Below are 16172 nucleotides of genomic sequence, written 5' to 3'. Positions count from 1 at the left end.
AGGAAAAAAAATACAATGGCAAACATGACTCCTAAAAAATAAGTGCACATCCTTTGGCTCTTGGATTTATTGTCAGGAGGGAGGGAGCTGCTGAGGACCCTCTACAAAATCTGTGCGAGCACTGTGTGTACCAGAGTCAGGAGGACGGTGAGTGTGGTGCTCACGGGGTTCCAAGTCTTGTTAGTCAGCTGGAGCTTTGCTTTTATCCATGTTCCGTACTGAGACAGGCGCACGTAGATGCCGGGGTACCTGGGGCGGCCGCAGCCCACCCCAAAGCTGGCGATGCCAATGAGGTAGTACTTGTTGGTGTCAGGGTGGTAACACATCAGGGGGCCCCCGCTGTCGCCCTACAAAGGAACACCACAAAAGCCAGCAGCATGTCAGGGTTTCCTTGCAGGAAACGGTTCAGGCAGTAATCAGTCTGGTTTTTAGATTTATTTTAAGCAGCTCAGTTAATTGGACAGTCACAGTGGCAGTAACGTGTGGGCAGTGGCACATGGACAACTCAAGGTCAGTCTGGTGTTGCTGAAAGACACAGAATCAGCATCCCTGAGGGTGGGAAGGCCCTCAAGACCTGCCTGATCCTCATCTTGGCACCAGACCAGAGTGCTTGTCACCCGTGTTCCTTGGACACCTCCAGGGGTGGGGACTCCAGCACCTCCCTGGGCAGCGCCTCCCAATGCCTGAGCACCCTTTCCATGGAGAATTCCTCCTGATTCTGCTCAAGACTGCACTGACCAGAGCCCCAGGCCTGCACTGCTTCAGTGTCTTTTAACTCAGATTCTGTTTTCTCTCTGCACCTTTTCATGCCTGAACCTAAACCTTCACTCCTCCCTTAATTGGGGAATTTGTCCACACGGTGTGGGAGCTCCAAGAGACACAGTAATGAACACACATCCTGTGTCTTGGCCGTGTCACCTGCTCAGGGAAAACTGCTGAGAGAAGCAGGAAGTTTATCAGACAAAGCACTTAGGATACATTATGGAGTTTAATTAGTAATGTCTCCATGTCCCAGCTGGTGCTGCAGCTTCTGCCAGTGCTTTGGACCTGAGAACTGGCTTTTCTGAGAAAGAGGTGGTGATTGCTCAGAATTTAAACCAAAATCATGCCACATCCCTGAGCCACCTCCTAGAGCCCTATCCCTGAACCATACCCCTGAGCCTTACCTGTGTCCAGTGCTGCTCTCCAGCATAAGAACAGCTGAGACATACGTGTGCTTCATGCACACGTATGGTACAGTGTCCAATGTTTTGTCTCATATAATTTACTGACACCTTTATGGCATAAATGTGTTGCTTTCTTTATCCTTCCTCTTTGTTCCCCTATTCCTGTTACCTTCCCAATATCACCAAATCCTTTGTGTATGTTTTGGCTTTGCAATCACTATCCCACCCTTTTATGATGCTTCCTTTGCATTTGACATCTTTCCCAGTTAGCATTTCTGCTGTTTTAATTAATCATGCTACAAATCACAATGCTGCTGAGCCTCTGGCATGGGAGTTCCACCGAGGCAGGTGGGGCACAGCTCCCTTCTCCCCTGGCAGGTGGGGCACAGCTCCCTTCTCCCCTGGCAGGTGGGGCACACCTCCCTTCTCCCCTGGCAGGTGGGGCACAGCTCCCTTCTCCCCTGGCAGGTGGGGCACACCTCCCTTCTGCCCTGGCAGGTGGGGCACACCTCCCTTCTACCCTGGCAGGTGGGGCACAGCTCCCTTCTCACCTGGCAGGTGTCGGTGCCTCCAGCCCAGGAGCCAGCACAGAGTGCTTTGTTGCTCACGAGCCCTGCGTAGCCTTCAGAGCTGTTGCACAGGCTGGGAGGGAGGATTCCCACATGGGCTTCTTTTAGCACAGGTGAGATTTTACCTTGAAAGGAGACAGAATTTAGAAAGGTGAAATATCCTGGGGTGTGTAGCAGTTTTACTGTGGGGTTTTTTTGTGGTTTTGCCAGCCTAGGTGTGTTCCTGGACATGTTCAGACATGGATATGACACAGACCCTGCCTGTTGCCAATAGATTGGAATTTGAGTGGGTTAAAGGTTTGAAGACTTGGGTTTCATGTAGATTTTGCAATTCTTCCTCAGAAGAAGCATCAATGATAATACACCTGCCTTGCTCAAAATGTCAGAGGTGACTTATCAAACAGGCTCATACAATCTCAGCTGACCCCAAAACTCCCACACACCAACTGGCATTGAAATTGTGCCCAGTGGGAATAAAAAGAGAACTGGAGGGGGTGTAGTCATTCATAAATCCTATGGGAACCCCTCAGTTCACAATATGTGGCATCACAATTGTTGCTTTTCAATATAATAGCTGTTTCCAGCAGCCCACGTTGACCTGCACCACGAATCTGAAATCAGCTGAGTTTATTTTCCTTTTTTTCATGTTATACTTGGAAGAAAAGCTGGGAAATCTATTCCTGTGGTTTCAGCTGTGTGGGTCTGACCTGTTTGTGATGGAAAACCCCTGAGAGCAGATCCTCACTGTAGAGTTAAATGACATTGTGTGAGGAGACCATAACCTGAGCAAATCCAGTTAGAATCACAGAATGGTTTGGGTTGGGAGGAACCTTAAAGATCATCCAGCTCCAACCTGACCCTGGCCACTTACAGGGATCCAGGGGCAGCCACAGCTGCACTGGGCAATATGTGCCAGGGCCTCTCCATCCTCACAGGGAGGATTTTCTTCCCAATATCTAATCTGAACCTGTCCTCTTTCAGTTTAGTGCCATTCCCCTTTGAAAGGTCAGGAAAGGCCTCTAAGATCCAAGCACAAAGTGAGTTTATAAACCCGGGGAGCTGGGTGAGGATGGAAACAGGAGGGACCTCTACGATCCAAGCACAAAGTGAGTTCATAAACCCGGGGAGCTGGGTGAGGAGCGGTGAGGGTGGGAACAGGAGGGACCTCTAAGATCCAAGCACAAAGTGAGTTCATAAACCCAAGGAGCTGGGTGAGGAGCAGTGAGGGTGGGAACAGGAGGGACCTCTAAGATCCAAGCACAAAGTGAGTTTATAAACCCAAGGAGCTGGGTGAGGAGCAGTGAGGGTGGGAACAGGAGGGACCTCTACGATCCAAGCACAAAGTGAGTTCATAAACCCAAGGAGCTGGGTGAGGAGCAGTGAGGGTGGGAACAGGAGGGTTGCAGCTGTGCCCAGGGCCCAGTACCCTTCTCGGTGGTGCGTCCCCAGCCGCTGATGTAGCAGTCGGAGCTGTTCTCCAAGGGCTGCACCAGGGCAGCCGGGGGCAGGCACACGGGCTGGATGTAGAGGCTGTAGCGCACGGCCGACCTCAGCTCGAACACCGCCACGTCGTTCTCAAAGGTTTCCCTCTTGAACTCCGAGTGCACCATGATCCTCCTGATCCTCCTCCTTGCTGTGTGGGAGCTGTGCTTCTGAAGGTTGTGCACGCCCAGGACGGCTCGCCAGGAGCACGGATCCCTGCGGGAGAATTCACGTGGGTTTCGCATTGCTTTCGCTGTTTGTTGTCACAGAACCCTGGAATCCAGGAGTGGGGTGGATTGGAGGCACCTTAAAGCTCATCTCATCCCATCCCTGCCATGGCAGGGACACCTCCCACCTCGCAGGGTGCTCCAAGCCCTGTCCAACCTGGCCTTGGGCACCTGCAGGGATCCCAGCTTCTCTAGACCAGGGCCTCCCTCACAGGGAGAAATTTCTTCCATGATCCCCTCTATCCCTGTCTTCTTTTGCTTATGCACCTTTAGGAATATACATTGAAAATTCCATAGTGAATATTTCCTGGAACAAATTTGCCTCGTTACCATTCTGCCCATGTGGACACTCCCTTTGCCTACTGGTGTTAAGGAAAATTCAGATTAAGGATTTAAACTGACATCCAGATTTTGCCTCCCACCCCATCTCAGCAGAGGACACCAGGAGATAATAGTCTGAAAAAGCTGAAAACATGGTTTTATTTTGGATAAAGGAAGAAGGCTCATCCCCCACAATGCTCATACTCTACCTGGATCTAGACCTGGGCAATCCATTATCTAGAAGTAAAATAATGACTATCAAGATAATAATAAATTTATAAATAGGGGTAGAGTAATTCAGACCTAATTTCTAGTCAAGTATGTTGAAAAAAAACCTCTATTAAATGAGTTTTGAATTTGGCCTGGGATGAGCTATAAAATTCAAATTAGTCTCCAAAATTAAGGTAAAAATTAAACTGATAATTTAAAGAGAAATTATATCGCAAATAAATGTTTGTTAAATGCAAACAGGAGCTGCTGTAACAAAGTCCTGATAAAGGACAAAATTCCAAGTTTTGCAGATTTTACAGTTCACTTTCCCCCGGGTCATGGTTGAGTCAACAGTCCATGTTGACAGATGCAGATTGTGCAACTGTGGTAAAGGCTGGAAAAGAGAGCAGTGCTGGGAGCTGAAATGCTCCAGAGTAGCTGCAAGTGCAGCTAAAAATCTGTTCTGAGGAGTTATTACCACATTGTCAAAAAAAACCTTAAGTGCCAAATTGTTGGTTCTGATCAACACGAAAAAAGGAAATTGTGTTAAAACTGATGAACTAGAGTGTTTGTAATCTAAACATCACAACATTTTGTGGTGAGCTTTAGCGGTTAAGAAAACTATTAACCAGAAAAAATCAGAACTCTGTGGAACAAAGCAACCCAAACAACTCTGGGGGAGTGGGCTGGGGAAGGGAAGGGAAAACCTGGCATGGGAGAGGGTCCCCCTGCTCCAGAGCTGGAAGAGCCCAGAGTCAGGGGTGGGATGAGAAGATCTCACCCAGTATCTCATTCTGAGTCAGGGGTGGGATGAGAAGATCTCACCCAGTATCTCATTCTGTCATTCTGTTAATCAAAACCAAACAGGCCCCTATTAGAAACAACACAGGTAATTCTGGCCCAGGGCAGAAGGGCACGGCCAAGATTTCTTGGTGCTGATTTCTGATTCCTGACTGCCTGTTCCTGGTGTTGGCTGCCCAGGGAGTTGGTGGAGTCCCCATCCCTGGAGGTGTCCCAGGAATGACTGGAGGTGGCACTCAGTGCTCTGGCCTGGTGACAAGGTGGGGATCAGAGGTTGGACTTGATGGTCTTGGAGATCTTTTCAGTCAGACCTGTGCTCCAGCCCCCTCCCCAGCTCTGGATATGCTCCATGCACCCCATGCCTTCCTTGCTGTGAGGGGGGAACTGGGCACAGCACTGGAGGGGCCTCACAGTGCCCAGCACAGGGGGACAATCCCTGCTCTGCTCCTTTGGCCACCCTGTGACACAACTTGGGAGCCCTTGGCCTCCTTCCCCCTGCCCAGGGAGCTCAGCTGTGGTGCCCAGGGCTCAGCTGTGGTGCCCAGGGATCAGCTGTGGTGGCCAGGGATCAGCTGCAGTGCCCAGGGGGCTCAGCCATGGTGCCCAGGGCTCAGCTGTGGTGCCCAGGGAGCTCAGTCATGGTGCCCAGGGCTCAGCTGTGGTGCCCAGGGGGTTCAGCTGTGGTGCCCAGGGAGCTCAGTCATGGTGCCCAGGGCTCAGCCATGGTGCCCAGGGGAGCCATGGTGCCAAGGGGGTTCAGCCGTGGTACCCAGGGGGCTCAGCTGTGGAGCCCAGGGCTCAGCTGCAGTGCCCAGGGGGCTCAGCCATGGTGCCCAGGGGGCTCAGCCATGGTGCCCAGGGCTCAGCTGCAGTGCCCAGGGGGCTCAGCCGTGGTGCCCAGGGCTCAGCCGTGGTGCCCAGGGGAGCCATGGTGCCCAGGGGTTCAGCCGTGGTACCCAGGGGTTCAGCCGTGGTGCCCAGGGGGTTCAGCCATGGTGCCCAGGGGGCTCAGCCATGGTGCCCAGGGCTCAGCTGCAGTGCCCAGGGGGCTCAGCCGTGGTGCCCAGGGCTCAGCCGTGGTGCCCAGGGGAGCCATGGTGCCAAGGGGGTTCAGCCGTGGTACCCAGGGGGCTCAGCTGTGGAGCCCAGGGCTCAGCTGCAGTGCCCAGGGGGCTCAGCCATGGTGCCCAGGGTTCAGCCATGGTGCCCAGGGGGCTCAGCCATGGTGCCCAGGGAGCTCAGCTGCAGTGCCCAGGGGTTCAGCCGTGGTGCCCAGGGGCTCAGCCCTGGTGTGCCCCGTGGTCAGCCATGGTGCCCAGCGGTCACCCCCGTACGTACGTCCTGCCATCCACGCAGTGGCCGGCGGTCAGCACGGCTCTCCGGCTCAGCAGCACGCCGCCGCACAGGTGCATGAAGCGCACGCCGCCGCGCAGCACCTGCAGGCTCACCACCCACGGCCACGCGCCCTCCGGGGCCTCGTGGCCCCCCACGATCCAGGACACCACGCTCCGGGCCACCGGCAGCTGCTGCTGGCACTCTGCAAAACACAACGGGCTCCTCAGAGAGCCTGGAGGGCAAAGCTCAGCTTCTGGGGCAGCGTCTGTGGGTGCTGTGGGTTCACGGGTTGGTGGTTTCTGTTATCTCGGGGGTTTTGTCTGGTTGGGTGTCTGGTGGGTCTTTTTTGTTGCTGCTCGTAGTAGTTTTTTGGGGGTTTTTAAAATTTGTTTTGGGTTTGGATTTTTAAATCTTCAGCATCACCACAGCACAGGAAGGACATGGACCTGCAGGAGATGAGGCCACCGAGTTGTTTAGAGGGATGGAGCAGATCTGCTGTGGGGAAAGGCTGGGAGAATTGAAATTGTTCAGCCTGGAGGCAAAAAGCTTTGGGCTGACTTAACTGTGGCCTTCCAGTGCCTGAAGGAGCTGCAGGAGAGATGGAGAGAGAGCACATAAATTGGCCTGGAGTGCCAGGACAAGGGAGGGCAGGGTTAGAGGGATAGTGGGAAGAAATTCCTCCCTGCGAGGGTGGGCAGGCCCTGGCACAGGGTGCCCAGAGAAGCCGTGGGTGCCGCTGGATCCCTGGCAGTGTTGGAGGCCAGGCTGGACAGGGCTTGGGGCACTGGGACAGTGGAAGGTGACGCTGCCACGGCAGGGTGGCACTGGGTGGGCTGTACGGTGTCGCCCTTCCAGCCAAAATCACTGCACATCTCTCTGTTCTGCAGGACTCGCTGCCTCACAGACCCCTGCGTCCGGGGAGCCCGCGACTTCCTCAGCCCATGTGAAACACTGCCTATTTATCCGACTGAGGTGTGTTTCTGGTATATAGATTTGTGGTTAAGTGCGCTCAGTCGCCGCTGCTTTACGGAGTTCACCAGATTTCTGTAAAACGAGAGACTTCTCCGGCACCCCTCGCCCCGCTCCGCTCAGGCTCTTCCCCGCTCGCTGCCCCTTTCCCCGACCCCTCCGCCCCGGCCCGGCCCCGCTGGGTCCCGCCGGCTCCCGGTACCGTCCACAGGCTCGGTGGGGGCCGCCCCGCCGGGCAGAGGCCCCGCGAGCAGCAGCAGCAGCAGCGGCAGCACCGCGGGCCCCCCCCGCTGGCCGCGCCCGCCGCATCGCCGGCGAGGCCCGAAGATGGCTGCGGGCCGTGAGGGGAGCCCCGCGGGGAACCCCGCGGGGAACGGCCGGCCTGGGCACCGGCACCGGCACCGGCACCGCCGCCGGGCCGTTGGGGCGGCGGGGACGGCGCGGGAGCGCGGACGGAGGAGCCGGTGAGGGACGGGAGGGGCCGGCCTGCCCTCAGCGACCGCCGGCGGGCAGCCCTCAGCCGGGGAAGGGGGCAAGGGTCGCCCTCACCCTGAAAAAAGGGTCAGGGGTCCCACCCTCACCTGGGCAGAGGGTCAGGGGTCCCACCCTCACCCTGAAAAAAGGGTCAGGGGGTCCCACCCTCACCTGGGCAGAGGGTCAGGGGGTCCCACCCTCACCCTGAAAAAAGGGTCAGGGGGTCCCACCCTCACCTGGGCAGAGGGTCAGGGGGTCCCACCCTCACCCTGAAAAAAGGGTCAGGGGGTCCCACCCTCACCTGGGCAGAGGGTCAGGGGGTCCCACCTTCTCCTGGGCAGAGGGTCAGGGGGTCCACCCTCACCTGGGCCAAGGATCAAGGGTCTCACCCTCAGCTTGGCCAAGGATCAGGTTTGGGGGTTCAGGTTCCATCAGGTTCCATCAGGTGGAGCCGCCTGAGGGAGTGTGGGGAGGGGGCAGCAGGTGCCATGGAGCCCCAGTGACATACATGCCAGCTGGGGAGCACCTGGAGGATCCCTGTTCCAGAGTCAACCAGGCACAGACAGCAGTCCCCTTCCATTAATACATTTATTTTCTGCTTCCCGGCCTGGTTTTTGTTGCCCTGGCTGCACTGGGGTCTAGCAAGGCAGGGTCAGCAGTGTCAGAGCTTCAGGAAGGAAACACCCTCAAGGTATACCAGGGCAGGTTTAACTAGATAAGAGGAAAGATTTCTTCATGGAAAGGGCTGTCAGGCCCTGGCACAGGCTGCTGAGGGTGGTGGTGGAGTGCCCATCCCTGGAAGTGTTCAAAAACCACGCGGATGTGGCACCTGGGGCCATGGTTTAGTGGTGAACACGGTGCTGCTGCTGAGTGAACCGCTGGACTGTGATCCAAAAGGGCTTTTCCAGCTTTGTGATTGTGTGATTCAGAGACACTCAGGAATCTGACCCTCTCTTCTCACCTGGCAGTTGGGTTTCTGATTTAAGTCCTTCGCTGAGTTACTGATGTGGGCACACGTGGAGGAGGAGCCCGTGCAGGGTGTGTGGGTCACGATGAGGAATTTTGGGGGGCAGGGGGCAGGACGGGGGTTACTTCACCCCGTACCCCACGATGTGCGGCTCGATGGGCATCCAGGGTAACGCCACGCTGATGTGTTGTATCTTCAGCTCGGAGAACTTTGCCTCTTCCAGATTCTTCCACAGCTCTCTCGTGAGGCAGCATCCAGCAAAGACGAGTTTCCAAGTCGGGTAACAGACTTGCTGCCAAAAATACGTCCAGCTGGAATGCTCAGCAGCCACGTGCTCCAAGAAATAGAAAGCTCCTCCCTGGGAACACAGAGTCTTCTTACAGCGGGCGTGGGGGTCAGACCAAGTGGCTCCCACTTCCCCCTCCCTTCCCTTTTGCTTTTCCTTTTTCCCTTCCCTCTGTTATCTGGAATTAATGAAAGAAGGAAACGTCCAGAGATTCAAAATGCCCATTCAAAAAGCACAAAGGACTGACTTATTTGATTCCTCTTTTATTTCAGCAATAGTTTGTTGTGGTTTTGTTTCAGTCAGTTCCTAACATGACTGGTTTTTTTGGAATTAAATGATCTTCAAGGTCCCTCTCAACCGAAACCATTCCATGGTTCTATGAAAATGCCACTTTAAAGGCTGAAAGTGTGTTTTAAGCTCAAATCAACTCTTTTTCACTTGGTTGTTTTTTTTTTTTGTTTGTTTGTTTGTTTTTGTTTTTTTGGTTTTTTTTTTAATTTTTGGTCTGAGTTTTAAGCGCAAACCAACTATTTTTCACTTTTTTCTTTGGTCTGTGTTTTAAGCTCAAACCAACTATTTTTAACCTTTTTTGGTCTGGGTTTTAAGCTCAAACAACTCTTTTTCACTTGTTTTTTGTTTGTCTGTTTTGTTTTGGGGGGGGGGGGTTGTGCCTTTTTTTGGGTTTTTTTTTTAATTTTTGGTCTGAGTTTTAAGCGCAAACCAACTATTTTTAACCCTTTTTGGTCTGGGTTTTAAGCTCAAACAACTCTTTTTCACTTGTTTTTTGTTTGTCTGTTTTGTTTGGGGGGGGTGTTTGTGGCTTTTTTTGAGTTTTTTGAGGTTGTTTTTGTTTTTTCCCCCTTTCCTTGCTCATGGCACCTCTTTTTTTTTTTGTTTGTTTGTTTGTTTTTGGTTTTTTGGGTTTTTTTTTTAATTTTTGGTCTGAGTTTTAAGCGCAAACCAACTATTTTTCACTTTTTTCTTTGGTCTGTGTTTTAAGCTCAAACCAACTATTTTTAACCTTTTTTGGTCTGGGTTTTAAGCTCAAACAACTCTTTTTCACTTGTTTTTTGTTTGTCTGTTTTGTTTTGGGGGGGGGAGGTTGTGGCTTTTTTTGAGATTTTTGAGGTTGTTTTTGTTTTTTTCCCCTTTCCTTGCTCATGGTACCTCTAGAGCAGACATGAAGGGCAATACCAGTTTTTTTTGCGGGTACTCACCGGCCGGAGCACCCGGAGCACTTCCCTCAGGGTGCTGCTGACGCTGTGCACGGAGCACAGCACCAGGGTGCAAACCACGGCGTCCACCGAGGCGCTGGGCACCTGCCGCAGGTCCTCTCCCGCGGCCACCAGGAACTGCTCGTAGTGCAGGTGCTGGTTCTTCTTCATGTTTCTGGCGAGGCCCTCCTGGAAGCTGGGGTTGATGTCGGTGCAAGTGACTTTGCAGCCCGGTGGGTAGAACTGGAAGTTGGCGCCGCTGCCGGTGCCAATCTCCAGCAGGCGCAGCTGCCCGGAGGGGCCCCTGAATTCAGGCAGATTGCGGAACAGCTCCTGCTTGTGCTTCTTGGATTTCTTCTCGTGAAATGCAGAAATCCTTTCTAAGACGAAAGGAAAGAAGACCTTCTTGCAGAAAGGCTCCCAGATGCCCAGGAAGGACAGCAGGTAGATGGGCCAGGCGAGCAGTGCCAGGCTGGCACGGAGCACGAGGACGCTCGCAGTGGCCTCTGCCATTTTCAGCCTGGGCAGAGGATCCACAGAGCAGAACTTCTCCAGAGCTCAGGAGCCCAGTCAGAGCTGCATTCCTGTCCTCTCCGAGTACATTCAGCTGCTTGGGTTGCTCTGGAGGACGCTTTTCTCCAGCTGATTTCTCAGTCCGGTCACAGGCGAGGACTGAACAGTGCAGCTGCAGCCAAGCAGTGACCAGAGTCCAGGGGAGGAGCTGCCAGTTTGTTCCCAAGCTGGGCAGCACAACTTCATGTGTAACCCCAGGCAAAGTTCTGCAAGTGCCCTCCTTCAGTTCCGGGTACAGTCACATTTCTTAAAGCAGCCTGTGCTGCCCTCGGAGCTCAGCCAAGCTCTGGATCTCTGCAGGAATTTTGTCAGGGGTTTGATTAATGTTTCGGTTCAGAGTTGTTAGGGAGTTGTTTTTCCAGCTCCTGGGAGCTGCTGGGTTTGCTCAGCAGCTCTGTGCTCTCTCTGAACAGCAGTTTTAGGCCTTTGCAGTTCGAGGACACCTTAAATCTTTTGGTGGGTGAGAACGGCTCCCAGTGATCTTCCAGGCTGATGGGAATCATGGACAGAGATAAAACAATTTATTCATTCATTAGTTCTGCATGCAGCTGGTGGAGTTTGGGTTTTTATTTGGGTAAAATCAACACTGACCACTCCGTGAACACATTGTGGAAGACTTTGTCAGCTCTGCAGTCGACAGAGTTTTCCAGAGGATTTGGTGGCAGCGTGGATCAGCCATTAACAGGTGACAGCTCTGCTCTGGGTCCAGGAGAATCCAAGGTCCCTAATAACCTTGGGATGAGTGGTCCCTAATGAGCTCGGAACAGTTCTGCTGGGGGTGCGCTGGAGTTTTGCTTTCCTAGGAAAGCCACCAGTGTGTCTCCGCTTCCCTCTGGTGGCAATAAAGCAAATTAAAGCCGGCAGTAATTGGGTGCTTCATTAATGATCTCTGTTGTATTTTCATGCCTCCACCTTGTGGCAGCTACAAACAGATTGAACAGTGGGAATCACAGAGTCGTTTATGGAAAAGACCTCCAAGATGGAGTCCAACCTTTAATTACTCTGTGGTGCACCAAATACAGGCAGTAATGGACACGGGGGTGACGATGATGATGGTGATGGACCCGGGATGACCTTGGTGGACACAGGGATGATGATGATGATGGACACATGGATACTGATGATGGTGATGGGCACGGGGATGCTGATGATGGCGATGGACATAGGGATGCAGGTGATGGGCACAGGGATGCTGATGTGCCGGTGGGCACACGGACGGACGCTGCTGACGATGATGATGGTGATGATGGTGATGGACACACGGACACTGATGATGGCGATGGGCACAGGGATGCAGGCGATGGGCACAGGGATGCTGATGATGGTGATGGTGATGGGCACAGGGATGCAGGCGATGGGCACAGGGATGCTGATGTGCCGGTGGGCACCCGGACGGACACTGCTGACGATGATGATGGTGATGGGCACAGGGATGCTGATGATGGTGATGGGCACAGGGATGCAGGTGATGGGCACAGGGATGCTGATGTGCCGGTGGGCACCCGGACGGACGCTGCTGACGATGATGATGGTGATGACGGCGGGCCGGGCCCGGGGTTCCCCGCTCCCCCAGCCCCCCGGTGCCTGCGGAGCGCCCCCCGCGGGAGCGTACCAAGATGGCGACACCCGCAGTCCCTCCCGCAGCTCCCCCCGCGCCGCAGTCCGGCAGCGCCGCGCCGGGGCCGCGCTGAGCCCGCCCGACACGGTGAGTCGCAGCCCCCGAGACCCCCGCGGGCTCCAGCCGCAGCTCCCCTCGCTCGCCGTCCTGCTAGATCCATCCCCCCGTAGCCCTTGGCACACCTCCCCCGGGGGCTCTGCCGCAGAGCGCGGCCCGGAGAGCCCCGGGGACACCGGAGGCGGGTTGTGGGGCGGTGCGGGGTGCAGGGCCTGGGGAGCCCCCAGCCCCAAATCCGCTTCGTGAGGAGGGTCCCGGAGCCTTGCCCCTTCTCAGCATCCCCTGGGTGGAGGGATGCCCGGGCACCCCGCGCCCAGGGAAGGGGGTCGGGGGCCGGCTCTGTGCCCGCTCAGCTCTGCCCGCGGGGCTCCGGCAGCCGCTGTCCCGGCCCGGGAGGGTCCGCCCGCTGCAGCCCCGGGCCCCCGGCCCTGCGGGAGTGGGGGGACGGTGCCGGGCCCGGCATCAGCGTCCCCCGGCCGGCGGGCTGGCTCTGGGAAGGGGCAGCCGCCCCCTGCGCCCACCCTGGACCCGGAGCCCCGTCTGGGCCCCGTCCTTCCATCCTTCCGTCTGTTCCTGCATCCCTCCCTGCATCCCTCCCTGCATCCGTGCCTCCACCCCACAGCTTGGGGGGCCCACGGGACCCTCCTCCCACGCCCCAAATTCGGGGCCGTGCTCTGTGCATTGTAGGAAAGGAGAGCCCGAGTTCTCCTCGGTGTCCCTTCCCTCTTGGCCCTCGCTGCAGCGCTGCTCTGTCCCTCCACCACCCCCTGCTCCCACCGCTCGCCATGCAGAGCTTCCCCTGCCCGGGGAGGGGGGATTTTGGAGGTCAGGAGGGGTTTTTTTGGTGAGGAGAGGCGGGCAGGGGGATGCTTGGGGCAGTCTTGGTGTTCCAGCTGACACAGATGTTGGGTCAGCATCGTGGTTGTGCATCTTCCTTCCCTCTTTCCTTCCGCCACAGATTTTTTTTGGGGGGGGGGGGGATGGCGAGGGCAGATTTGGTTTATATTATTTTTTCCCTTCCTGCTGGGAGGGAATTGCACATTCACGAGGTTTTTCTATTAAAAAATCTGGGTGTCTTCCTCCCCTCCCCCTGCGTTCTGGTGCAAACTGATGCCCAGCCGATGTGGGGGTGGGGACGCCGGGAGGTGCTCCACGGCAGCGGCTGCGGATGATCCGGGGTGAAGTCGGAAAGTCTGGCGAGGGGAGCGTGTGCGAGGGGCAGCAGCTGCGTGCGGACCCTCGGGCCCCCGAGCCGAACTCTGGAGGGTGATCCCGGGTGTGCGAGGATCACCCTCGTCCCCTCCGCGCCGTGTCGCAGCGGTCGGCGGGAGCCCCCCGAGGGGCCGCGCAGGTGGGGCGGCTTTCGCGGCTCCCGGTTGTGTTTTTGCCGAGTATTGACGGGTAACCCGGCCCTGGCTCACTGCAGCATTCCACCCGCACCGGGAGCCGTGACCGGGACGTCCTCTTTTCACACGGGAAGCTTTAATTGTGAGGAACGGGGTGGGGGGCGCGGGGTCCCTGTCCCCCTCCTGCCGCCGCCTTTAGAGCTGAAAGGGAGGAAAGCGTCACCGCGGTGGTTTTCCAGGGCAGCCCTGCTTTGGAGAGATGGGGCCTGGAAATGGTCCCGTTCTCCTGTGTCGGTGATGGAGGTTCGGGAAGCTCTGGGGTCGGCTCCTCCAGCGGTGCCCGGGGGCAGGAGGTGTGGGCGAGGCTGGAGGAGCCCATGGGACACTCCCTGTGCCCATTACTGTCCCCTGGGGCCGTCACCGCCCTCCCGATCTCTTCAGGGGCAGCCACATCAAGTTGGTGAAGCTGTTTAGGGTCTCTGCATAGCTCTGGGCTTGGGGAGTTGGTGCCTTTAGGAGTAACAAGCCCCTTCACTCCGTTGGGACCTTTCCCTGCTGGGTCTGTCCTAAGGCCTCCCAGAGCTCCAGTGCTCAGGTTTTCCACCCTTTTTGTGTTTAGAAAGTCCCTGTTCTTCACTTTGGTGCTTTATGTAAAGCTAACAACGTGACCGAAGGTTTCTTTGGTCATTTTAACACGTTTGGGTGCTTCTGCAGTGTCGTTCTCTCAGGGTGGAGGACCCGGAGCCATCACAGATAATTTGATCAGTTATATAAGCTTGTATGTATGGCTTAGATGTAGATCATGGTATAGATACTGTACTGCTCAGTGGAGCAATTATAATCCTGTGGCTTTTTGGTGGGAGGAGGTTTCTAATAGGCAAGAGGGCGAGCGATCACGTGCCTCAGGAAATGGAGCATGGCTGTGCCTTCATTCTGTTAAATAAAGCAGAAACAAAGTCAGCATTGAATGGAAATGAAGCAGCTTCAAACCATAAATCACAGCATCACCTTCCTCCCGTTTGGTGCCGTGTCTGTGTTGGTGGTGGGGCTGCCCGAGTGTGTTTTTTGTTAAATGACTGGTCTGGGTTTCCATCTCGATGGAGAGCTGCTGTTTTTCAATGGCTGAGTGCTGGCCCTGAGGCTGTGTGGCCCTTGGGCTCCTGCTGTCACATGGTGGCCCTTCAGCATCGATCGCCTTCCCCCGAGCTGCTGCAGCTCCATTGACATCGGCGATACGCTGGGATCAATAATTTATTGTTGAGTTCAGAGCAATGGGCTGGGTTAGGGCTGGAGCAGTGAAACAACAAAACGAGCTGGGAACAAGCACAGGGGGAGTAATTTCAGGAACCACAGAGAGGAAAGGCGCGTGATGGCTCGTGTTGGTGATGGTGGGGTGGAGAGCTGGTCCTGGCGGGATGTTGGCTGGAATCTGGCGGGGTTCAGGAATGCTTGGACTGCCCCTCTTGTGCCTCATTATCCGATTTCTTGTGCCTCATTATCCTATTTCTTGTGCCTCATTATCCTATTTCTGTGCAGAGGTGGAGAATACAAGTAGGGAAGAAGTGGCTTCCTGCTGCAGGAGTGTATTATAAAACCTCCCTGACATTAGCTCAGGTTCCAGGCTGGCTTTTAACACTTCACGTGTTCTTCTGGCTTAGGCAAAACTCTCTCCTTTTCAGGAGGGGTTTCTTCACAGAAAGAGTGGTCAGGCATTGGAAGGAGCTGTCCAGAGACTGTGGAGTCCCCATCCCCTGGACATGGCACTGAGTGCTCTGGGCTGGGTGACAAGGTGGTGATTGCTCACAGGATGGACTCGATGAACTTGGAGGGCTTTTCCAACCTCAGTGACTCTGGGATTCTGTCTTGAAATGCTGTTCCAAATTTAGAGCAACTTCTGCCTTCCCTTGCCTTGGCCTTGTCCTGTAACTGTTATTCCTGCCTGATGGAGCACTCCAGAAATGGGAGATTTTGAGGAGAACGAGCAGCCAAAGCTGGGATTTGATCCTTCCTGGACAGAGCCATTTCAAAATTCAGAGGTCTTGCTGCCTTCAGAAAGTCCCATTCCATGCTTCTTGTACTTCTGCCCCAGCCAGAAAGTGTGAGGAGTTTATAATGAAGTCTGCTGAGAGGTGATTTGGGGAGGAATGTTTGTTGAGTACTGCTGAATTGTCCAGGTAGTGGTGCTAAAGTTACAGGGATAGCTACACAAGTGGTCTTAAAGTTGTGGAAATCAACCCTTCATTGCTGGAGAAGGGAGCAGGGAGTTGTGGGGAGTGAGAAAGGGAGGCTCAGGGGGGATTTGCTCCAGGCTGAGCCTCCTCAGCTGCTCCTCAGTGTGAGATCTCTGGCAGCCAGCTGGGAAAATGCCCTGGAAGCAGGAGGGTGGATGGCACATGTGGCCATTCCAGTGGTGTTCCCAGTTTCTGCTCTGTTGAGCGAAGTCAGTGGCAGGATGGTGATGTCAAGACAACCAAGAATAACTGACATTAGTGTCAGTTTGTCTGACCAGATAGGCAGGGCGTGATTAGGAGGGAAGAAAAGTGTCCCTCCACAGGGA

General features: G+C 55.1%; 3 protein-coding genes across 6 annotated transcripts in view; 1 reads left to right on the top strand and 2 right to left on the bottom strand.

Annotated features, from left to right (window-relative positions):
* Positions 1-69: 69 nt before the first annotated feature.
* On the bottom strand, positions 70-7389 carry TMPRSS12 (transmembrane serine protease 12). The gene is made up of 5 exons (XM_039705869.1): positions 7149-7389; positions 6115-6313; positions 3162-3433; positions 1718-1860; positions 70-347 (listed from the first exon to the last, which is right to left on the bottom strand). The coding sequence occupies exons 1-5, from the start codon at positions 7387-7389 to the stop codon at positions 102-104; spliced, it is 1101 nt and encodes a 366-aa protein (XP_039561803.1). The 3' UTR covers positions 70-101.
* A 734-nt stretch (positions 7390-8123) lies between these two features.
* On the bottom strand, positions 8124-10711 carry METTL7A (methyltransferase like 7A). The gene is made up of 2 exons (XM_039705840.1): positions 10025-10711; positions 8124-8879 (listed from the first exon to the last, which is right to left on the bottom strand). Exons 1-2 carry the CDS (start codon positions 10532-10534, stop codon positions 8643-8645), a joined length of 747 nt encoding a protein of 248 aa, XP_039561774.1. The 5' UTR covers positions 10535-10711; the 3' UTR covers positions 8124-8642.
* An 864-nt stretch (positions 10712-11575) lies between these two features.
* SCN8A (sodium voltage-gated channel alpha subunit 8) overlaps positions 11576-16172 on the top strand; it is a 58502-nt gene continuing 53905 nt past the window's right edge. For 2 of the 4 annotated variants that reach the window (XM_039705836.1, XM_039705839.1), the window contains exon 1: positions 12206-12299. The gene's annotated coding sequence lies outside the window, so the exon portion shown is untranslated. Of the gene's footprint in view, positions 11769-12205; positions 12300-13461; positions 13621-16172 lie in introns of those variants that run through there. The other 2 variants (XM_039705837.1, XM_039705838.1) reach the window with 2 other exon arrangements.

This window comes from Passer montanus, unplaced genomic scaffold, assembly GCF_014805655.1.
Source record: "Passer montanus isolate IOZ18808 unplaced genomic scaffold, ASM1480565v1 scaffold187, whole genome shotgun sequence".
Taxonomy (NCBI): Eukaryota; Metazoa; Chordata; class Aves; order Passeriformes; family Passeridae; genus Passer; species Passer montanus.
Note: the sequence above shows the minus strand (reverse complement) of the source record. Positions and strands in the feature narration are given on the sequence as shown.

What these genes read in the sequence shown, in the direction of transcription:
- METTL7A (XM_039705840.1), bottom strand. Translation starts at nt 10,534, where the DNA reads ATGGCAGAGGCCACTGCGAGCGTCCTCGTGCTCCGTGCCAGCCTGGCA. An exon ending in TGCTCCGGGTGCTCCGGCCG is followed by an intron (nt 8,880 to 10,024) that starts GTGAGTACCCGC and finishes CTGTGTTCCCAG; the next exon opens with GGAGGAGCTTTCTATTTCTT.
- TMPRSS12 (XM_039705869.1), bottom strand. Translation starts at nt 7,389, where the DNA reads ATGCGGCGGGCGCGGCCAGCGGGGGGGGCCCGCGGTGCTGCCGCTGCT. An exon ending in GGGACGCACCACCGAGAAGG is followed by an intron (nt 1,861 to 3,161) that starts GTACTGGGCCCT and finishes TCTCCTTTCAAG; the next exon opens with GTAAAATCTCACCTGTGCTA. An exon ending in GAGGCACCGACACCTGCCAG is followed by an intron (nt 348 to 1,717) that starts GTGAGAAGGGAG and finishes GTTCCTTTGTAG; the next exon opens with GGCGACAGCGGGGGCCCCCT.